The sequence below is a fragment of the Cupressus sempervirens genome, chromosome 11 (genome assembly GCF_028749045.1).
Source record: "Cupressus sempervirens isolate cs-2001-9-10 chromosome 11, ASM2874904v1, whole genome shotgun sequence".
Lineage (NCBI taxonomy): Eukaryota > Viridiplantae > Streptophyta > Pinopsida > Cupressales > Cupressaceae > Cupressus > Cupressus sempervirens.
Genome location: NC_143128.1, coordinates 619,651,659 through 619,676,595, shown reverse-complemented (window position 1 = coordinate 619,676,595; position 24,937 = coordinate 619,651,659). Strand labels below are relative to the sequence as shown.

Below are 24,937 nucleotides of genomic sequence, written 5' to 3'. Positions count from 1 at the left end.
GAAACACCATTCATAAATAACACAGCACGCACACCATACACATGCAGTATGGGGTAAGTATCCATAAGAAACACATGGAATATTGAACCATCTAACTAATCATCATCGATAACTAAAACCATTGAATAATCATCATACATGCACGAAATATAGAGTATCAAGTAATCTCATCATATAATAAACTGAGTGTAAACATCCTCTGATAATCTCTAAAATAATAATACTACTCATCAAACATAAATTGGCCTAAAAGAGTTTGGCAATCATATCATAAATGTAGCTCGAAAAGTGTAAACTAGGGGCAGGCACTACAAACATCTTAATAATCTCCTCATGAACCTTAGTTGCATAGTTCTTATTCATTCAATAAGGTCTCCTATGTACTAGTCTTGCTCCCAGTACTAAAGGTATCTAATGGACGCATAGTTCAGGTGGCACTCCTTTTAACTCCTTTTACGTCCAAGCAAACACATCTTTATACTCAAGAAATATTTTGAATGTCCCTGCTTTAAAAATAGAATCCCAATCATCTCCTTTAAAAATCTCCTTAGGGTGGTCCTTTTTGCCTAAATTCAACTTCTCCAGCTTAGCCTCCTCATACTCTATTTGATTCTCCTTATGGAATGTGTGTGTTGGGGTATCATCAATTGAAGTCGTACCTTCTATGTGCTCCTTGTAACACCTTGGATAACCATCTATAGGTTCCATCTCCTGAATCTACAACATACAACACTCTGGTTGAAACACTTCACAATCCCCCATTTGCCAATGAAACAGGTCGTTGAAGGAACTCCTTTCATCTTCTGAACATTATCCCAGTCGTAGAATTCCTTCTTCAACTGGCTTAATTCCATTGCCATCCTCTCCCTCAACTTCTGAATCGGAGGCAAGCTCTTGACTTACAAACTGGTTTCTTAGGTCAGTTGTGTATTTTCAACCATCAACTTCAATAGAAAGTGTTTTTTTTTTGCTGCATTCCCATCTCCGAGACATGGGGAAAAACGGGGGAGGGAACACGTCCCTGTGTTACCTTGCAATACGAAGATTCCTCCATGTGGCCTTCTTCCCAGCCTCCAAGTCTATGTAGATGCTGAAAACTTGCAAGGGTTAACGTGATTGGATTCGACATTAACAGGCCCACACAAGTGGCATTTCCCACTTTTCATATACACATCAACTATCAAGGAGCGCATAAAGAAGGGCACATGACCTCATAGAGGATTGAGCCGCGAGGGTCTTTCCAAAAGACACTGCAGTGCCCATGTAGCAAGAAGTTAAGTGAGATCGCCACGTGGAGGAAGTATAAAAGGCAACAAACAAATATAATAAAGGCGAGTGATGGGTAAGAGTGTAGGTCTCACAGTATAAAATAGGCAGGTAAATTTATTATTATTGCTTATTATAAGTATTATTGTCATGAGTGTAAATAATACGACTGCTCACTATCTATATTTTCATAATAGAATCAAAAATTAATGAAAATAAGTTATTTATATTACAAAAGGAATAGTGTGAATATATGTAACAAATATTAAAAGAATATTAATTTTCTATTGAAAATATAGATTAAAGTATATATATATATATATATAGAAGATTTGAAGATTAAATCAACATGGATATTAGATCTTTATCTATATTACATTGGAATGATCTTATATCATTATGCAGAATTATCCTCGAGTATTATGTTAGTCTCTCTCTTATTCTTTTATTTCAACACGTACTATAAGACCTATTTGCCTAGATCTTTTCCAAGGATGCTCTTGCACAGGAAAAGGAGATTTGATATCAAATTCAGGAGGAGTAGCATCATTGGATGCGGAGCTCAAATGATTGATATTCAAAGGGAGTTTGAAAGTCCATATGTGTGACTGTATGATTTTAATGGGCCTACCCCTTGTGTACATCACGAGGAAGTGACGACTTCCAAATGATTATCACTTGTATTTGCAGAAGTTATTGGAAGGTGATAATCTTACAATAACTTAAATCATGATATACATTTTATGTTAATGTTGAAACATATCATGATAAATTAATTGTTATATTAATTAAAAAGTAATAATGAATAGACATGTCTGTCCATGTCTTGTCCACAATATAAGAGAGAGATCATTGCCCTTGGAAAACACATCCTGGACACGGCAGTGCAAACACATTTGCAGCTATCCAAAACCTCAAAAAACTTGTTCTATAAGATTAATATTTATATATGTGTGTGTGTGTGTGATATATATATATATATATAGTTAAATAATAAATTGTTATATTAATAAACAATAATAATGAATAGACATGTCTCTCCATGTCTCGTCCACAATATGAGAGAAATCACTGCCCTTGGAAAACACATCCCGGACATGGCAGTGCAAATACATTTGCAGCTATCCAAAACCTCAACAAACTTGTGCTATAAGATTTCCACAGTTCATGCGAGTATTATTTGCAGCTTCTGGATCTTATTGTGCAAAATTTTGCACACAATCAAATCTAGAAGCTCCAAATAGTTGTCAACTCACCATGGCTCGACTAATGAAGATGCTTGACTTACGTATAGCCCACCAAGGTTCCATTCCCCTGAATGTGAAAGCAAATAGGCACATGACCAGCTTTTGGTCACCCTAACAGAAGACAAAATTGAGGGGTGATTTAAGTGAGTTAGTTATATAATAATGCTTAAATCAGCATGCAATACCTTGAATATGTGGAATGCATGTTTGAGAAAGATAAATTATATAAGAATTATAGTGCACTAATTCTTTCAATATGGTAGACATGTTAATGTAATAGGATCTCTGATAGAATAAACTGTATTTCCAGACTGTAATAAAATATATAACTTACTTGATCTCAGATTTGTGGATTGCAGATCTTCACTTTGGAATAGTACTTGATGCTTGGAGAATTTTCTACTTGAATGATAATGAATAATTGTTCTCCTATAATCTGCAAGAGGAATAGATCACTGGGACTGCATATATGACTTGTGATTGATATATTTAGTTCCCACCGATGCATGATAATATTTATATTCAATGAGGAGTCATGTCCCCATAGGGACATGACTCTACGTGGCCTTTAGGGTTATGACCCTACGTGGGCATACCTGTCACTTAACACAATGTAATTATAATGCTAAGATCGGCGGCAGTAATCACGCCTGATACATATAGTAATCATGCCCGATACATATAACAATCAATGTAAAAATCCCGATATAAATTGGTGATAGCAATATGATTAATAACAAGTCAAGCCCGATAAGAATCGGTGGCAGAGATATTAATTTCACACACACACACACACATGTATGCACATATATATATAGGTATAGGTATATGTATCTGTTATTATTTCCTCCAATATAATCATAAGATCAAATTCAAATGTTCAGTATTACTTTGACTGAAGCTATACTTCAACAAGACATAGGAGTTAACTGAAACAGTGCCAGAATCTCAAAGGATGTTATATTTTTATTTTTGTTATAGTGTTTAATCTCAAAACACAGGCCATATTGGCACACCCTACTTTCATAAACTTAAATCAAGCTCAAATCCATTATAAGCACCATTGATTGAACATTATCACAGATAAAACAACTAAGAAGGATAAATTCCATGAGAAAGTTAAATTGATCGATATCAAATGTCAAAGGAGATACCAAAATAAATTAAAAGCGCAGTGAATTCATTACCCAATATCTGGAAAGATTTCAGCAACAATAAAAGGTGAAGAAGGTAGTTATCAGGTTACTGCCATGCATGAAACTGGTTTGGTAGATTAGAGCCCTCTTGTGGAAACCCATGAGAAGTTTTCTGTTTAATATACAGTGTATATAGTTCAAGGAGGTGTACAACCATACCCAACTCTGGGGAATCTATTATCTCCTTTATGGACAACACGTGCCTTCAGCATCACAACTCACCAATCCATAATGTTATTTGCTACTCAAGAAGAGCAGAATAAAATGTATGATGAAATGCAGTTCAATTAGCATATGCCATTGATAAATACTTAATTTAAACCTTCTATTGGCTAAACAGTCAACCGATGGTCTGAATTATCCGTATCTCATGTTGATGTCCTCTTCGGTATTAGTGTCCTAGAATATAATAAACCCTTACACTATTTGGCAATGGCACAGCCAATGAGAGATATGTGTTATTAAACAACACTGAAATTACTCATAGAGATAACCAATGATTAATTCAGATAAAAGGCCAATAAACATTGAAAGCCAACCCTTGAATCAACCAGGACTTCTTGATCTAACAATATAAGCAGTCCTGCAGCATATCCTTCTTTAGCATTAGAAGGATCCTCCTCCAATTTCCCGTAAAACAATTTGAGAAAAATTCTCTCCAATAATCAGAAAATAGTATTTTTAAAGATAATTATTCTAAATAGTACAGGCAAATGTACTCAATAAGAAAGGCATAATTAAAATGCTCAAATGATTTAAAGTTTGGACTGTGCCACCCCAATGGACATGCAAAAGAATCTCTAATAACTAATAAACACAGTTATCCCTTCATTTAGTTTTAGCCATTATTTTTTCCGCTTCAGATTCATTTATAAAACTCTAATGCATGCGCCATTCTCTGATAATTGTTCTTAAAGAAGCCTAAAAGGATAAGGTGATAAGAATTACGCGTCATCATCTGATCCCTCTTCATGCACAAATGAGCTACAAACAGATGTCACTCCAGAGTTTGCAGATTGTTGAGATTTGCCCGGCTTTTTTCTCTTCTGCTAAACAATATAATAGATAAATTAGAAATATGTGTAACCTAAATTATATCCCAAAAAGAAAGAAGTAATAAGAAGAATGGAAAACAAAATACCGAAAAGATATTTAACAATAATAACTACACATCTGAATTCATTTCTAAGATACTTACTCAAGAAAGTTTTCATTCCAATTAGGAAATTCCTCGTTGACCATGCCAGTGTATTGCTCCATAGCCTCCTCTAGATTCATGTTTCCCAGTTGTTGCCAAACATGCCTTGCACAAGCCAAAAATGGTCCCCTCCATCACTCAGCCATAGCAGCTCTCATTCCCTGTGATTATGACTTAAGTCATCCAATAAGCTACCAAGCAAACTATGTCCCCTTAGTGAACTGGCAGTAGTCTCTGTTCTTACACACACCCTGCCCTCCCCCCACCCTTCACAAGCAGCAGACACGAAATAACTATAAATTTTGATCAAATGGTGGAAGAAAATTCTGATCTGTGAGTAAAGGGAAGCCTTCTAAGAAGACGGCCCTCAGGAAAACTCTGTGCACCATTTCTTGTGGAAGATGAGCACAAGGTTTTAGGAAAAAGAAGATAAGAAGAAAGCATCAGTGGAGATGGAGATGGTTTCATTCTAACATTTCCAAGTGGAACATCTATGTCATATCAAACTCTCACTAGTGTCCAGCTGCAGAGTTCAGTTATGTTCTAAGATCCCATAAGGACATTTCACTTTGACGTTGACTGGATGTTTCTCTACATTTCCCAGCACAATCTCAGTGATAAGAAGCATAATTATTTACAGCTCAGAGACATTACTATCCCTAAGAGCTCTGGCAACCACAGATATAAAGCTAATTGCTCTTCTGTTGAAAACTTTAAACCAAACAAATAATTTGGGTTTCTACTGGACTTAACTAGGCATTATCTGTAGAAAAAAGACATTAAAATGTAGCAACTATCAAATTATTCAAAGTTCTTGCAACTAACTGGACAGGAAACAATTATCATGACAATGGAATGGATATACTCCATATTAAAATATCCTTAGCTCAAACCTAAAAAATCCTTGTAATCTAGCAAACAGGATATTCACTCATTTACCATTTTGATCACAACAAAAATCAGATGACTGATACCTTCTCAAAAATAAACAATTAAATCCAAATTAGCACTTTCCTTACCTAAAAGAACAGATATCCTAGTAATTTAAAAAAGTTTACATATGAAGATTTGAGTGGGTTGTAACATACATTTCTGTAACTGAAACATGCATGTGCAAAGGTAGCACAGGACAATACAAACAGCAAAATGAGTGGCTGCAGGAAGCCAAAAGTGGCGCAAAAGAAAGTGAATCTCTAGGAAAGCAATGTGCACAGCCTAAAGCCAGTGGCGCTGGTACAGGGACCCCAAATGGGGATTCCTCTCCCCTCACACTTCCATATCAGCCAGAAAGGCAGAATTATCTGCAGGAACATCAAATTTACAAAGAATGCATAAATTCAAAAGACATCATCATATGCGTCGATTTTTGTAGGAAGTAGATTGTATAGTATTACCCTATCTCTCGCCTATGTTGATGGCACGGAATTTGATAGGGATTAATAATTCATTTTGTTGTATGGTGTAGTGGAGGACACTCAATTTCCTTCTTACCCTCACATATAGCAGGCACTTTTATTTCCTTAGGTGACACTATGGTATCTTTAGTAGCTAAACCTATTGATTTTGATATCACCAATGGTTGTATTCAAATACTATCGGGCAATATTGGAAGGCGTACTCTTGTGGCCATCGATGGGTTGGTATTAAAAGAAATACCTTGCCAAAATTATATGTCAACGGGTGAAGACTTGAAGTGTCACCCAGTCATTTTAAGCCTGTTCTATTTATTTTTTTCATCTGTCTTTTCCTTCTGGCCTCGTTTCCACGTGGACCTTGTGGCTTATACATTGCCGTATTTAGGCACATGCCATGTGATCCATTGGTCACTTTTATTTCTGCTTTGTATGTGGTGGGATTTCTAGGTGGAATGTTTGCCCTTCATTGCCTTCATTTTTTCACCTTTCTTTCAATGGACTCAACTATATAAATGAACTTCTCTTCTTGAGACTTGGGCAACACGTGTCGATGACCTCCCTTTTGGTTATGTGGCTATGTGGTGAATCAATCCTTCTGCCAATGATATTTCCCTTCTATGCACTCTGTCATTTGTACGTAGCTTAATAGATAGCCTCCTTCTAAGTACATACGAAATTGACCTCTGCCATGTGAGATTGGTTTTGACTACCTTTCGTCCTTTTTGTTTGTTTGAATTGGATCATGTATTATTAAAAGGAATATATATCTCAACATTCGTGTAGAATGAATATATATCTCTACTATCATTAGAATCAAAGCATCACTGGATTCAAAGAAAGAATATGACTTTGTATTCCTCTACGATGATTATATCTCATCCGACAATGGAACTAAACAGGTCGTCATTCACCAAAGCAACAAATACTCATTCGATCATGAACAATGTTTCTATTCCTCTCTAATTGAATCTTGATTAGATTCTGTATTATATGTATTGCTCGGTGTCCTCTTATTGTACAAAGTACGATCTCTTTCTTATACTCTTCATTTGATTTAGATCTGCAGCTTGGCTTTGATACCATGTTGATTTATTAGGATCGTTGCAAATGTAATGGCACTACCTATTGAGTATGTATTTTCCAAGGGCAGCGATCTCTCTCTTATATTGTGCATGAGACATGGAAAGACATGTCCCATCATTATTATTTAATTAATATAACAATTGCAATTATTATTAATGTTCAAATCTACATTCACTTATATTACCATTGTATCTTTAGCAATCAAACTTATTGATCTTGATATCACCAACAATAGTATTCAAGTAACATTGAGCAACATCGCAAGGCATTCTCTTGTGATCGAATGCATTGGGAAGTTCTCACTATATGAGAATTTCAGGGCTTGGAATGAGCTAGCTTGGGACATCAGTGGAGATTTTGGAGCATAGATTGTATCTTTTACAAGTAAGATCCATCAAACAAAGATTAGAACTTTGTGTGGCAGGATGGTCCTTAGTTCTTAGCGAAGGTCAAGGTGTTCCAAGTGATCTCTTTTTCAGCCCCACAATTGTAATGCAAATGTACATTCACCTATATAACCATGGTATATCTAGCAATTGAACTTATCGATTTTGATATCGTCAGTAATAGTATTAATAGTAATATTAAGAAAAACTGCAAGGCACTCTCTTGTGATTGAATGCCTTAGGAAATGCTCACAATATGAGGAAATCATGGCTTGGAATGAGTAAACTTGAGATATAAGTGGAGATTTTGGAGCAAAGATTCAGTCTTCTACAAGTCAACTCCAACAAAAACTACAAGTTTGTGTGGCACGATGATGCTTGGTTCTTAAGGTCAAGATGTTTTTTTCCAAGTGATCCCCTTTTTCAACCCCAACAGTAAAAGGTGTGGCTGTGGGAAGCCAAAAGTGGCACAAAAGAGAGCAAATCTCTCAAAAAGCAATTTGCACAACCTAAAGCTAGTGGTGCTGGTACAAGGACTCCCAAATGGGGATTCCTCTCCCTTGGCGCTTCCATACCAGCCAGAAAAGAAAAATTATCTACAAGAACATCAAATTTACAAAGAATGCATAAATTCAAAAGACATCAACATATGCGTGGTGGATTTTGTAGGAAGTACATTGTATGGTATCACCATATCTCTCCCCTATGCTGATGGTAGGGAATTTGGTAGGAATTGATGATTCATTTTGTCATATGGTGTAGTGGAACACTCTCAATTTCCTTCTCACCCTCGCATATAGCAAGAACTTTTATTTCTTTAGCTGACACTATGGTATCTTTAGTTGCTAAACCTATTGATTTTGATATCACTAATGATTGTATTCAAATACTATTGAGCAACATTGAAAGGCATACTCTTTTAGCCAAATGCATTGGGAAGTGATCACCATATGAGAACTTCATAGCATGGAATGAGCTAGCTAGGACATTAGTGAAGACTTTGGAGCATAGATTCTATCTTCTACAAGTCAGCTCCATCAAACAAAGACTAGAACTTTGTGTGGCGGGATGGTCATTTTTTCTTAGCATAGGTCAAGACGTTCCAAGTGGTCCCGTTTTTCAGCCAAACAATCATAATTATTACTAATGTTCAAATCTACATTCATTTATATAACCATGGTATCTTTAGAAATCAAACTTATTGATCTTGATATCGATAAGTAGGAGACATTTTCTAATGAATGGCTCATAAGGCACAACACACTTGGTGAAGGTTTTGTGAATGGGGTTGCAAGCAAAGTGGATTAAACCATGGATAAAACTTCATAGTTAAGCACACTCAAGCTGGAGTAGATTGGGATGGGTGACCTCCGAGGAAGTCTAGGTGCTTCACCTCTGTGAGCATTACCTAGATCCAATGAGTGCTAAGTGTTCCATTTATTCTCATGAGAGATGGGTTCATGTGAACTACTACTCATTAAACAAGGGTCAATGAGTTTGACTCAAAAACTACATAGTTGAATCCTAAAAGCAATATCACAATTTGACTACTTGTGGAAAATATTTCTTGCTTATCACTTGATGAGCTTGAGGGGTTTTCTAATGAATGGTTCATAAGGACAACACTTGTTGAAGGTTTTGCAAATGGGGTTGCAAACAGAGTGGGTTTAACCATGGAAGAAACCTTGTAGTTAAGCATGCTCAGGAGTAGTACTAGGATGGGTGACCTCCCAAGAAATCTTGGTGCTTCGCCTCTATGAGCATCACCTAGATACAATGAGTGCTAAGTGTTCTATTTATTCTCATGAAGATGGGTTCATGTTAACCACTGCTCATGAAACATGGGTCAATGACTTTGACTCAAAAACTACAATGTTGAATCCTAATAGCAATATCACAATCTTGATATCACCAATAATAGTATTCAAGTAACATTAAGCAATATCGCAAGGCACTCTCTTGTGATCGAATGCATTTGGAAGTGCTCATCATATGAGAATTTAAGGGCTTAGAATGAGAAAACTTGGGACATCAGTGGAGATTTTGTAGCACAGAATCTATCTTTTACAAGTTAGCACCATCAAACAAAGACTAGAAATGGCAAGATGGTCATTGGTTCTTAGCGAAAGTCAAGGTCTTCCAAGTGATCCCCTTTTTCAGCCCCACAACTGTAATTATTACAAATGTTCAAATCTACATTCACCTATATAACCATGGTATCTTTAGCAATCTAATATTACAATTCTGATATCACCAATAATAGTATTAAAGTAATATTGAGCAACATTGTAAAGCACTCTCTTATGATCGAATGCCTTGAGAAGTGATCACCATATGAGGAAATCATGGCCTGGAATGAGTAAACTTGAGATACAAGTGGAGATTTTGGAGCGTGGATTTTATCTTCTACAAGTCAACTCCATAAAAAACTACAAGTTTGTGTAGCAAGATGATTCTTGGTTCTTGGAGAAGGTCAAGATGTTTTTTCCAAGTGGTCCCCATTTTCAGCCCCACAATTACCATTTTCATTAGTACTCCAATCTAGATTCGCCTACATAACCATCCTCTACTTGTGAACAATTAATCAAAAATTTGATTGATTAGTTTGGGGATTTGTGAAATTGGATTTTAAGTTAGTGAATTTGTAATCCAAGTTTGTCAAGGTTTGTTTGAAGATCAACATCTCCAAGCCCATTATCCATACTATCAAAATCCACATTTAATAGGAGATATAAAAACCCAATTTCTAAAGGTTGAGGGATTGACTTTAAGACGTTTTCACTATAATCTAATCAAGCACAAAAAGCGCACACTTTCAAAATTTCCACAAGGCATAGAAGTTTTTATATCAAGAATGACTAGGCTCCCTTGACAATGACTTCTTGAAACATTGCAAAAAAAAAAGTAGCTCAACCACCTTCCTCTCTTCATAAGGACACAAGAGATGGAGTTCTATTGGTGCACAAGTGTAGAGATGACCTCAAATTTTTGACAATTGGTTGTGTTTGGTAGCATATAAGTATAGTAGTAACTTTGTCTGCCTCTGCACACCACTAAGCATAGTAGGTACTTGTATACGCCGCTACTATCTCGTGTGCAAGCTTCTCCATGGTGTTGTTGCTTGGTCCCAACTTAGGTTTTGTAGCCCAGTTTTTCAGCATCTCTGGCGTCTCTACTACTGACCACCCTCTTGCCTCAAAGCAAGAGCAGAAACGTTCAGGGCACCTTCGTCGTATGTAGGCTCTGATCAACTGCAATTCCCTTGTTCTAGTCAAGGCATTATGTCCAAGTACCCAACCCTTCTCGAGCACATCCTCTAGAGACCTAATGTACACCATTGATCTCTCTTTGTCTAACCCATAGGATATCCTCTCCTCATCCTCCTACCCAACCTGTTGGTCTATATCTCCATTCCTCATGTGACAGTGACTTCCACCTCTAGTGCGACCCCCTTATCTCTTGGCACATCCTTGTACAGTAGAATCCCCTTCTCCTATGGTGTTGTTGATACTCTAGCCAAAACCTCTTCCTGTCTTGGGGATTGAATGGAGGGACAAACATCTACAGGAGTGAGTCAGAACTGCTATTGTAAAAACATATTGGTGAGGTCCATCACCTGAACATCCTCAACCTCTGGTTGTGCCGACTTTGCCATGGTCACTGGTTCAGCCAACAAGGTGGAAGCAATAATGACAACAGCCTCCATGCCAATCACCTCTAGCCTGACTTGAGGCTCTAGTGATCTTCTCTTGTCTGCCTCTATCTCCTAGTCCATCTCCATCACGCTTTCAGTTGGAACTACAGCCACTACATCTGGACTAGTCTGATCCTAGGCAACTTCTGCTATTTGACTCTCCTCAGGGGCGGCTACCTCGAATTGCAATTTTACAATCTCTGTTCCCATCATCTCTGGAAAGACTACCTCCCTCTCCCTTGTCGCCTACTCAATCACCACTGTTGTGGTATCAATCATCACCAAATTTGGTGTCATAACAATAGGCGCTCTCCTTTGGTTGAATGGTAGGATAGGAGTGGAAGTGATGGGTGCCAAGTGTGTCGACATGGGTAATAGGGGAGGTGCAAAGAGTGACTTGGGTGGGGACACTGCATGGGTCACATCGTCCTTGTCCTCTGTTGGAGTGTTTTCTTCCTCCGAAGCAGTCCCATCACTCTTCGTTGTATCTTCTCAGTCGCTATCAATGTCACCGGCGCCCAATTCCTGCATCACCCTCTTCTAACTAGCCACCATGTCACCTATGTCTAACTGTCGCCGATAAAGTATGGGAGGCTCTCCCTGTGCCAACTTGCCTTTTGGCAATACCTCTTACAGATCAACAGGAATTTGGTGAAGTGCAACCTCCAAAAATAATCTGATGGCGTGGTGGGGTATGTAAAAAGTGTGGTGTTGCAACGTCATAAACTCGTCCATTCAATCTACCAGGAGGGATGCCCAATCATACACCACTCCATTCATGATCTCGTTCATAAAACCAATCTATGGTAGAGAAATATCTGAAGCCCTACTTGCTCCCGTAAGCCGACTTTTCATGACGTCTAGGATACAACGCCAAGGCCCTTCGCTGACAAACTCTCATCTCATCCTGCGACTCCTTGTGAATTTTATCATAGAATCAAATTCATCGGCTATGAGGTCTCAACCAACCAGCTTATGGAAGTTTTTGATTTTGAATTGCCACCTTGTGGCCTCTCTGTCTTGGAATACCAAAAACTCTAGTAAAATTATTTGAACGAAATCGTGATAGGGTATCATGATTCAATCATGGTTCGTAGAACTTGCACAAAAAGTCGTATGGAAAACACTGGCATTTGGATTGCCCAATGCACTTGCGCTCGTACTAATATCTACTTGACTAGGTTTGTGTCCAGTGTCTCTTGCCACCATCAGTGGCATTCAATGTCAGTCAAGCCCTCAAATTCAACCTTGCGATGGGAGATGTCTTCTTTTTGGGACGCCTATTGCACCTTGGAACGAATTCTCTACTTCTTACTATTGGAGGTTGCTCTTTGGCTTGCAAAATGAAAGCCTAAAGCTAAGACTCATGCACTCATTCCATGTTGGAACTATCTTCTTTCAATTAATCCTTCCACTGTTGCCTCTTGCCTACCGACTACATACCTTAACCATTTCTTGTTTTGTCTTATTGTGAGAAAAAGAAAATGGTTAGGGTGCAAGATGATGATACTTTTTTCTCGGTGGACTTGTGCATATCTGGAAGTACCCGTGACTTTTCTCCAATGTCTTCTATGGCTATGTTTCTTCCTTTCCATGACTTCTCTTCTTTCTTGTCGGTTCTCTTGTGTATTTGTTGCAGTCAGCAGATTGATTCTCTTGTGTATGTGTCATCGGTTCTCTTTCTTCCCTTTGCTTCTCTAGGACATCAACAATTTATGCTAACACATTGCCCTTGTTCCGGTCGGGGGAAGCAATTTTCTTAAGCCTAGGATTTTTCAGTTGTCGCTTCTTTCCTTTGTAAATTTCTGATTTCATTGTGTCCTCTGCTAAATTTCCCTTTTCCCCACAGTGTTTTACCCTCTGTGGTGGTCTGTCATTTTTTCATGGTGGGGTGGTCTTTATTTCTCATTCGCAGGGGTTGGTCTTTATTTGATGCTATGAGCCATAGGGCCACATCCGTAGGACATCTTTCGCAGGACATCATCTACAAACACTGCCCGTTGGATAGTGTCCATGGGACTAGTCTCTCTTTTTTTCCTTTTTTTTCTTTTTTTCTAATATATACTACTCATGTCTAATTTACTTCATCGATCAGCCTTGCTTTGCCCTTCATGCCATTGGTGATAAATTTTGAGTTTCAAGTCATTCATTGAATCTGCTATCTCCCATCCATCAAGAGTCCACAACTTAATGGCTCTATTGTTGCCAACTTCCTGTATTCTATAGGGTCCTAGCCATTTCACCTTGAACTTTCAAATTGTACGCGCTCGAACGGTATATCCGAGACAAAGTAATCACCATGTGCTCGTACTCCTTTGACACCTTGAGCCACATTGTATGCAAGTTTAGAAACTCTTCCCTCGTCTCCTCAATCAAATTCAGCCTTTGTCACGTCTCTTTGAGTAAGTTCTCGCTACTTCTCGGTCGCAGATGATTAGGCGAACCCTACTCTTTGTTCAATGCACCTCTTATGACACCAAGGTCACCCTTCGTGACCCCACCGTCATACCCATTAGCGAGTTGCCTACGCCTTTGTCGTCGCTCAACTTGTTGTGCGATGATCAAAGCTCGTTGTGCGGCAAGAATATCATCATTATTTTGTCTATTTCTATTTCTATTTTTGTTCAACTAATTTGAAATTAATCCTCAAAAAATATCATAGTTAATAAGAACACTTATTTATGTAAAGTCTTTGTACATCATTATGGTTGTCTATGTGACTGTTATAGAGGTTAGTGTTCTTTTCCACTCACACTATACTCACATTCCCATGGCCTAGGGCTCATTGGTGGGACCTAGTGTGGGGTTTTCACATTGTCGCCCCATCGCAAATGGAGACCCACCTTTTTTTCTCTTGGTCTTGTCCTTTTGGCTTTAGTTCTTGGTAGTTTTTGGCTCGATCCTTTGAGTTTCCCCTCTTCCAAATGAGAATTGGTAAAATTGGCCAAGTTTGGAAAGTGTTGTCCATGTGGCTCCCAGAATGGAAACTGTTTGCTTGTTTGAGAATTCAATGTCTTGACATACTATTTTTAGCTTGTCTATTTTTAGTAAGTCTATTTATAGTAAATTGCACTACCTCCCAAATTGACCTTATTTTGACTTTGGAACAACTTACTATTTTTAGAAAGTCTATGTTTAGTAAATTTTACTACCTCTTAGATCAACCTTATTTTGACTTTGGGACAACTTACTATTTTTTGAAAGTCTATTTTTGGCAGGTCTTGCTTGGCAAAAAGTGAGCTCTGGTTGATAAAGAGCCAAAAGGGTATCTATTTCTATATCCAAAAGACTGAGCAAGAAAGACAACCAATCAGAAAATGGTTAAGTCTGGAATCACCTTTGAAATATCCAAAAGTGGAAAGGCATGAAAACATCAAGAAAAATGGTTGTTGAATTCTTCCATTATGGACAAAATACATGACCACTCAAAAAATCCTGCCTTGGAGAAAAATGGTTGTCACCGAGTTCTTCCATCATGGACAAAATCCATGATCACTCAAAAAATCTCGTCTTAGAGAAAAATGGTTGCTACGGAATTCTTCCATCATGGACAAAATCCATGACCACTCAAAATTTCCTCCAGCAAGAAAACAGGAAATCTTGGATTAAATTGCCAAGTGTTGGAAATTTCTCCTTCGTGGAAGAAAAAATGAGTAAGTGTTGGAAAATTCCTCCTTCATGGAAGAAAAAATGGCAGTATTAGAAAATTTCTTCTTCATGGAAGAAAAAATGGCTAAGTGTTGGAAATATCTCCTTCATGGAAAAAAATGGCTAATGGCTAAGCGTAAAAAATTCCTCCTTCACGGAAGAAAAAATGTTGTTGTGTTAGAAATATCTCCTTCATGAAAAAAAAAAAGGGCTAAGTGTTGGAAATTCCACTTTCATGGAAGAAAAAATGGCTGTGTCAGAAATTCCTCCTTCATGGAAGAAAAATGGCTAAGCGTTGGAAGTATCTCCTTCATGGAAAAAGAAAATGGCTAAGTTTTGGAAAATTTCTCATTCATGGAGTAAATTGCAAGTAGATAAAATTTGGCTAAATATCTTTCTACAGAGAGAGAGAGAGAGAGAGAGAGAGAGAGAGAGAGAGAGAGAGAGAGAGAATATGTAATTGGTCTATATGTTTCATTTTAAATTTTTTTGCTTGATTCTTATATTGCTTATTTCTATTTTGCGGGAGGAGAAAGCTCTAGTCTAAAATTTCAAGAAAGATGCTCAAGTCCCAAATTCTAATTCTAGCATCAAAGACATCCAAATACTGAGTGATCCGGTCCCAGACATTCAAAGTTCAATAATCAAAGTTCAAATCCAAAAGTACAAGAACACGACGATGGAAATTCAATATGAAGAAATTCTAAAGTAACTTAATCACCAGCAAGGGATTCCAATCCATTTTAACGAGATAAATTTCCAAGCAAGTACATGGAAGAAGAGAATGTTCAAGGAGAGATTTTCAAAAAAGTCAATCAAAGTTGAATCTTATTTATAAAATGACGCAATTGGAAAAGACTCGAGCTTACATGGCCTCCATCATCATGTCATGGCATCTAATTATCTTTGATGAAGAATAAAGGTCTCCAAGTCAAACTTCTATTCATTCAGAGAATGGAATCAAGAATAATTTATTCAAAGAAGACTGGGCATTTATCGAGTAATGGACATGCATAGTGGATATTTATTGCACTCCACTCTCTTTCTGTGCAAGCATGCATAGTGGGAATCTATTACCCATTGTGGTAGTGGATTTCTTATTATTATAATATAGATTCCTATTCTTTGCCCTAACCCTTATTAGGGTTGATGTGGCATGATCTGGGCCATCAATTACTGTGATCATCAGGGTCATTTGTTGTAATCAAGGACCTATATAAAGGCCTCACTCCTCATTTGTAAAGGGAGGATTTTCTGAGATTGTTGCTATGACCTACTAAGATAATAGAGTTTTCATTGAAGCTTGGTGAATACTTGATGTGTCTTAGTGATTTCTTGTTCTCTCAAATTCCCTCAATTAGATTAAGTTTAGCCTAGTTAAAGTGTTGTGATTGCAATGGAGAATATGATGGTGTATTGATGAATTCCTTTGGTTCATACTTTTGACATTTTAGTGATTCTAAATCGTTGTGCAAAGTTAGCCTGAACCCATTTCATGCATATGTTTAACTTCAATCATTCATAAACATTGTTCTTTATGATGGTGTATGTGGTGGTATGAAAATCTATGGCGGAACCCTTGAAGATTGCACTAGTTCACGTGTAGCTGTAGTATAACTTGGCGAAGCGGATCTTGGTAAATTGAGGAATTTGTCCACCAGAGTAACCATTTATTGTCATCACTACCCTTAGGATTAGAATAGAATTCCTGAACCCTATCCTATTTCTTTTCCGCATATTTTGTGAAAACCCAAAAAGTACTTGATTGCAAAACCTTTAGATAGCTCCCGCATCCAATATGCCTTAAAATGAATCTAAGCAAACACATATAAGGCCAGTTGTGATCATCCTCAAGACCTAACATTGGAGGAACCTTGGTGTCATTGTATGATCTTCTTGCAATCTTAGCATACACGAGACTTTGTTCAAGAGGGGATAAGATATTTCAGTATTTTGTTCTACTGTTTGGTGGGTCATAAAACACACATCAACAAGACCTTTGCTTGTTTTCATCATGCTCTTCTGATTCCCAATGGTTGTGTTCCCAGAAGTTCCAAAAGGTCTATTGCCTTTGCTACTCCTGCTCAATCTCCTCGCGTTGTCGTCTCTATGCTAGAAAGCCTTGTGCGAACAATCTTGGAAACTAATGCAACAATCAGTTGGCAGTGGGGCTCATGTTCAGTGAATCCCAGATAGTGTCCTCTGGAACCTCTTCACGTACGACTTCTCTCTGTACTAAAGTTTCAATACTCGTGCGGAACAAAATGTGAAAATTCTTCGTTAGCTCGTGCTCCCCTTGGAATAGCTCGAGTATTCCATTTTCGTTAATTCTCACATTCTCCTCCAGAGGCATTCCCATTTACTCTATTTGTGGTATGCCATTGGTCACGTCACTTTCCCAAATTTGGAAATGACAACGACGCCAAATGTTTACCCCCGTGGGGTAACAGAGACTAATTGCATACAGAAAGTAAAGTACTCAACATGGAATGGAAAGAGAGATAGTAATATTATATTCATTCATTGACCACAGTATACAAATGTACTTCATACCAACAACGTCCCAATTGAAGGAAATGGTGCATACATATAGTATCTGAGGGGTCGCGAGGCAAACCGTCGCGATCGTGTAACTCCCTCAAATGTGCCAACCGTCTAACTACCCAATAACCCGACAATACTTGCCATGTATAGCTTTGGTTTCAGCATGTGGCCTACATGTGCTTTTTTTGCAAGGCACGTTGCTATGCAGCATGGGGCCTAGGCACATCTCCCAAAGGCACATTGCTATGCGACATATGACCTACACATGTCTTTTCCATGAGTTGTATTGTCATGTTATGTGGGGCTTTGTGGTTTGCATACCACAAATGTGTGCATGAAAGGCTACTGTTATAATTTTGTTTACAGCATGTCGCCTAGGCATGTCATGTCCCCTAGATTCATGACAATGCCATGTGGGGTTTTGCATGTCCACACCAAAAATGCACACATGTAGGACAATTGATAAGTCATGATATGACTTCCTTTCTTAATTGGTGGCTAGTTTCTAGTCACATAGCTATATAAAGTGCAATTCCAAGGAATGTGAACTTTATATCATCAATAATTGATATAAAGTGCAATTCCAAGGACTATGAACTTTATATCAATTATTGATGATCTTTTATCTTGCATGTGTGAGCCAGTCACATAGCTATATAAAGTGCAATTCCAAGGAATGTGAACTTTATATCATCAATAATTGATATAAAGTGCAATTCCAAGGACTGAATTTTATATCAATTATTGATGATCTTTTATCTTGCATGTGTGAGCCAGCAATGTTATTTTTTATCTTATCTAAAAGAGGACTATAAAGTATATTTATTAAAAAATCATCTTATTAAGTTGTGTTTTGTATTAAAAGTGATCCCTCTACGCTTAGACATACACGAGGGAGGGGTCAAGGGCCTCAAAATAATAAAATAATATAAAATGTTTATCCCACATTGTGTGTGCTGGGGATCGGCTTTGAGAAGAAGAGAATAGAAAAGGTTGCAGAGGATATTTTTGAGCATGCTTGGAGATTTGATGTTTGGTGATTGTGGAGATTGTGTTGGATTCCGGAGGACATCTACCCTCTAGAATAGCATCTTCCTCATTGTTGCAACAATACAGCCAAGAAGATTTGGTTTAGATTTGCACGGTAACAGTCTGAGATTACATTGTATTCATTACATTTGGAGGCTCAGCTGCTCGAGTTCGAACTACATTGCTATTTTCTATTGAAATACATGAAGGCCACCTCCCACAGGCACTGTACACTGAATTTTCTGAGCATATCAGACTGAAAGTAAGAAATACCAGTCATATACTTGCTGCTGGGTGATTCTTCGGTGCCATATTAGCTGAAGGAGAGCCATGTTAGCTTGAGGAACATCACAGAGGTCGTACCTGCTGGAAAACACATAAACTGCTGCACTGAGATGTGAGTCATCCAGAGGAATTAATTTCAGCCTGGGCAGCAACCCAGGAGTGGACGGTGAGCCCTGCAGTCCAACCTGTGAACTCCATGCGCGAATTCTGAAGAATGAATGTGTGAGCTGAAAGTTGTTCTTATTACTTTAATTGAAGAGCACACGATTATACTAAGAGGGGGGGGTGAATCAGTATAATAACAACTTTGCTAATTTAAAACTTTTATCCAAACAATGACTTCAAATACTAAAATAAACAATTATGCACATGAACACAGTGACACAAGATTTATGTGGAAACCCAATGCGGGAGAAAACCATGGCAAATAATTGTTTTCTATAAATTGTTCTTTTACAAATTGGTTTGTAGGCTCCAACCTACTGGAAGCACCAACCCCCACTATTGTCTTCATGAGCACCAACGGACTGCACGCAAACTTATTTTCCACCTTAATACGGTTGCACTCTCAATTGATGAAGAATATTTTGCTCCACAAGAAATGAAAACTTTTCCGTTGTTTGTCTGAAAGCTTATTGTCTTCAAAGCACACTTTTCTCATTCCCTGTCTATTTCCTTCTTTCTCATATATTCAATTTAATTTCAATTCCTCGTAATTCCTTCTACAGTACTGCTAAGTACATATCTGATTTTATATATATATATATATATATTCTTCTTGTACTCATACTTCAGCTCCACACTCTTTCTTGACTTCTCATATATCTTTACGTACTCTTTTTTATACTAACATTCACTTAACATGTATGTAGCAGATTTTAATAAATCTGAATATATTCTTCAATTGTTCCTTTTCATTCTTCAATCACTGACTTCTTTTCTTCTTATTATTTAATTCTCCATAATACTTCTTCTAAACTTCTATTCTTCCTTACACTTCACTGCTCACATCTGTTCATTCTTATATTTCTATTTTCTTCTCTCACCCGCTGACTTCTTACTCTTTTTTATTTCATAGTCTTCACTATACACTTATCTGATTCTTCTTCTCCTCCACACACTTTACTGTTTCACTTCTCACATTCTCTCTTTTTTTAAATGACTCATTTTTTATACTTCAATATATTAGGAAATATGACTTTTCACAATCAAGAGTCATATCATTTCTTAATTAAATTAAATAATATTTGTAACACTACTTTTACCTCTTTTTACTTGAACACATCATTTCCTTCCTCTAATTTATATTTGTTCCTTATTTTATTATCATTTCATTAATTACACCTTCCTATTTTATAAATGGTGACTGATGTGGCTTCCATCTATATGCTGACAGGGTGAATTTGAATTCCTCACTGTAGACTTTTGCATATATAACAAATATATATAGCCGTCACCAATTTCTGTTTGTTGCCTTCTTTGCGTATAGTTCATTGCTTTTCCATAATATCACTATATATTTAATTGATCTCCTCAATGTAAGTTGAATAAAATAATCATTTGAATCATGGCAATTGAAATGAATGTTTTACCCACTGGATATACACGTCTGACTCCTCTGTCACTGCCATCTTTTTACATAGTGTCTATAATATTTTTAATTACCACCGTTCGAACTTCATACGTATTGGGATCTTTGATTTGTATGCTAGCTTTCTCTTCTATTTGACTGGGCAAAGAATTTATTTGTTTACTTCACACCAACCTGCTCCTGATGCCATTTATAATTTGACTTTATAAAATGTTGTCCAACTCCATAGGTTATTTATGTTTTTCATTGCATTAAGTTTTCTGTGTCATTCGATTTGATGAAGGACCATTTTGAAGCTGCAACCATAATATCTTCTTTATTATTATTTTCTTTGTTACCATCAAATTTTTATAGAAGGATTTGTCTTCCCTTTGTTCGAATCCTTCTTAATTATATTGTTTACTCACGAGGTGTATCTCCAATGTACATTCATTCGCTCAAATTGTTGTCTATTCTCCTTATTAAAATTTTATCGCTGAATATCTTTGTTCCAATGCCGCTCAATCTTTACTTCTCTTGAGGCATACTGCATATGTGTATGATGATATTTATGTATCAGGTCACTGTCTTTCTAAGACATGTCGCTGTATATCCTGAATGCTCTTGACATCAATTTTAACACCATTCGATATAGGGGTACACACACTGTTGGTTTCAATCGATGGACTCCACCGTTGTGCTTGGTATATTTAACTTGCTGTGTACGTTGTCCTGAGTATGCATCTAAGGATCTAATTTAATCGCATCTGATCATACACTCCCTTGATGTAGCCCTCATATCTGGATGATTGTTTGTCTTTCATACACTGACTCAATTTCTAAATACTTTCACAGTGTCTTCTGTTAACAGTCATCGATACTTGCTATCAACTAGCATACTCTATCCATTGTCTTTACTGTATAAGCTCTCTAAATCACAATCGCTGATTATTGTCTTGCCATATTCAATGCTATATTCGCTGCTCCATGTTTGACCTTTTCATAGTATTCAAATTAGAACTTATGCATGGAAGTTTCTGACAGCATCTCCAGGCAGGTCTCGTTACTTGCTTGGTTTGTTCTATATTCTGACTCAAACTGGCTGGGACCATCATTTTTGCCTCTTACCACTCTATACTATTTATATTGCTCCTCCGTGCCTTATATATCAACTTGTAATCTTCTTCTCCAAAGTATCATGTTAATTGTGTTTATGTAAGTCTCCTTAGATCTGATTATAGTGCTGCTTATTGTCTGACTATTGGTGCTTTGTCTTCTTATTTCATTTACATGTAAAAACTCAAGCATTTCCATTTGATAAATAGTTTATGCCATTGGTGCTGGAGACGACTTTTACCATTCAAGTTCAATGCTTCCACATACAATTTGAAAGCTACTGACTGCATCACGTAGTTTATCACTATGACTCCATCATGCTGCTGCTGTCATTTATTTATAACTTTTTTCTTAGTTTATTTCGTGGATTGTAGTGCACTCTTTGCTCTTGGTCTCTAATAAGTTATTCTTCTTTGTATAGTGGTTGTTGTTCCTTCATGAATCAATTAGCAATTCTCTAGTCACTAAAGTTTAATCTTTATTAGTTATAATCCTTTGAAAGACTCTTCCCAATTCTTGACTGTTTCTTAATATCTATTCCTTTGACATTGATGGTGTTTATACTAATAGTATTGACACTCTTTGACATCAATGACAATATTTCAACAGTAATTTGTATGCACTCAGTCATACCAGGTCTGCAAAACGTTCTCTGCTGATTTATGTATTGAAGTATTATTCTGAAATAAATCTGATATATATATTCTGGAAGTTTGAAAGGGCTGGGTACTAGTTTTTTAATGTTAGAGCAAAATGTATGGGTTTTGACAGTAAGAATCAATCTTGAGATGTTTCTTTATATTTAATATGAACTCTTACATTGCTTTTGGAAAACACAACACTTCTTTAAAACATTGCAAGCAAACTGTTCGACAAAATTACTGTGAAAGATAAAGCATTAGAAGGAAAAAAATCAGATCAAGGCATCCCATCAAAATTTGTTTACCTTATAATTGGAATTGAAGTTCTTTTCTTCTGGTATTTATGAATCTTTGGTGGCTAAGCTGGGCTCCTTCTATTTTCAAGTGTCAGACTTGTGTTTTGATGTGATTCCTAGCCAAGCTCGATGGAGATGACCTTAGCTAAGAGTATGTAAGGAAACAAACGCACGGGACTTTATGAGGAGGGGGGTTAAATGTGGGTTGTATGGGAAGCTATGATCCACTCCATGCACAAATTCTGAAGAATGAATGTGTGAGATGAAGTTGTTCTTATTGCTGTAATTTGTATGCACTCAGTCATACCAGGTCTGTAAAATGTTCTCTTCTGATTTATGTATTTAAGTATTAATCTGAAATAAATCTGATATACATATTCTGGAAGTTTGAAAGGGCTGGGTACTAGTTTTTTAATGTTAGAGCAAATGTATGGATTTTGACAGTAAGAATCAATCTTGATAGATGTTTCTTTATATTTAATATGACCTGTTACATTGCTTTTTGAAAACACAACACTTCTTTAAAACATTCCAAACAAACTGTTTAACCATGGAGGAAACTCTGTAGTTAAGCGCGCTCAAGCTGTAGTAGTAATGGGATGGGTGACCTCCCGAGAAGTCCTGGTGCTTCACCTCTGTAAGCATCACCTAGATCCAATGTGTGTTAAGTGTTCCATTCATTTTCATGAGAGATGGGTTCTGTGAACCACAACTCATGAAATATGGGGTCAATGAGTTTGACTCAAAAAACTACACTGTTGAATCCTGATAGAAATATCACAATTATAATTCAATTAAATAATATAAATGAAGACTATAATTCAATTAAATAATTTGAAGGAAGACTATAATTCAATTAAATAATAAGAATGATAATTATATCTCAATTAAATAATAAGAAAGATAACTATGGAAATTATAATAACTTCAATTAGTTGATATATTTAATTATATATTATAGATATAGGTTATTACAGTCCACCCCTCCTAAATTTGCTTGTCCTCGAGCAATTTAAGGTTTTAGTGTTCAAAAATTTCAGATCCTTCCCAAGTTGCGTCTTCTTCAGGGAAGCCTTTCCATTTGATCAAATATTCTGGAGTGATCTTGTTTCTCAGCTTCTTCCCCCCTCTTGTTGAGAACCCTTTCTACTTCCAGAATGAATTTTCCTTCAGCATCAAGTGGGGGTGAATCTTCACATGGAGAGCTTTGTTGTCCACGGACCTTCTTTAGCCGCGAAACATGGAAGACATTATGAATCCTACTATTCTCTAGTAGTTCTAATTCATAGGCTACCTCACCAATTTTCCTTAAAACTTTGTAGGGTCGCTTAAATTGTGGCTTTAGTTTTTCTGCTCTGCTAGTTTTAGTAGACCCCTATTTATAGGATTGTAATCTCAAGAAAACCCAATTCCCAACTTCAAATGCTCAATCAATCCAATTTCAGTTAGCATAAGTCTTTTTTTGGTCCTATGCATGATGGAGATTATCTTTGAGCATTGCTCATAATGTCCATATTTTGTACAAAATCCCTAGCTCCAAGTACCCTACTTTCTGGAAGGAGTAGACTCCCAAAAGAAGTAGCTTCATAACTGTATAATGTCTTGAATGGGCTCATCCCAATAGATAGATGATGTGTAGTATTGTAAGAAATTTCACCAAGATGTAGCCATTTCAACCATAAATTCTATTGTCCTGTAACATAGTTCCTCAAGTAGCCTTCTATCCATTTATCGACAATTTTTGTTTGATTGTGATATTGCTATCAAGATTTAACTATGTAGTTTTTGAGTCAAAATCATTGACCCATGTCTCATGAGTAGTGATTCACACAAATCCATCTCTCATGAGAATAAATGGAACACTTAGCACTCATTGGATCTAGGTGATGCTCACAAAGGTGAAGCACCAGGACTTCCCAGGAGGTCACCCGTCCCAGTACTACTCCATCTTAAGCTCGCTCAACAACGGAGTTTCCTCCATGGTTAACTTCACCTCTGTGAGCATCACCTAGATCCAATAAGTGCTAAGTGTTCCATTTATTCTCATGAGAGATGGATTCATACGAATCACTACTCACGAAACATGGGTTAATAAGTTTGACTCAAAAACTACACTTAAATCATGATAGCAATATCACAATTTGACTTCTTGTGGAATATATCTCCTACTTATCGATTGATGAGCTTAAGGGACTTTCTAATGGATGGTTCATAAGGCCCAACACTTGGTGAAGGTTTTACAAACGGGATTGCAAGCAGAGTGGGGTTAACCATGGGGAAAACTATGTAGTTAAGCGTGCTCAAGCTGGAGTAGTATTGGGAT

At 37.0% G+C, this 24,937-nt stretch overlaps 1 protein-coding gene across 5 annotated transcripts in view; it reads right to left on the bottom strand.

Annotated features, from left to right (window-relative positions):
* The window catches only part of LOC149531220 (uncharacterized), a 100,251-nt gene that overhangs the window by 65,683 nt on the left and 9,631 nt on the right, over positions 1-24,937 (bottom strand). The window contains exons 4-5 of one of the 5 annotated variants that reach the window (XR_016358447.1): positions 4,908-5,068; positions 4,658-4,755 (exon numbers count right to left, since the gene is read on the bottom strand). The exons of 1 other annotated variant lie outside the window; for it this stretch is intronic. Coding sequence is in view for 3 of the 4 variants with exons in the window: in XM_089808666.1 (XP_089664792.1) it covers positions 4,707-4,758; positions 4,908-5,012 (157 nt within the window). In the remaining variant the exon portion in view is untranslated. Of the gene's footprint in view, positions 1-4,657; positions 4,759-4,907; positions 5,069-24,937 lie in introns of all 5 variants that reach the window. 3 more of the 5 variants (XM_089808667.1, XM_089808666.1, XM_089808668.1) reach the window with 3 other exon arrangements.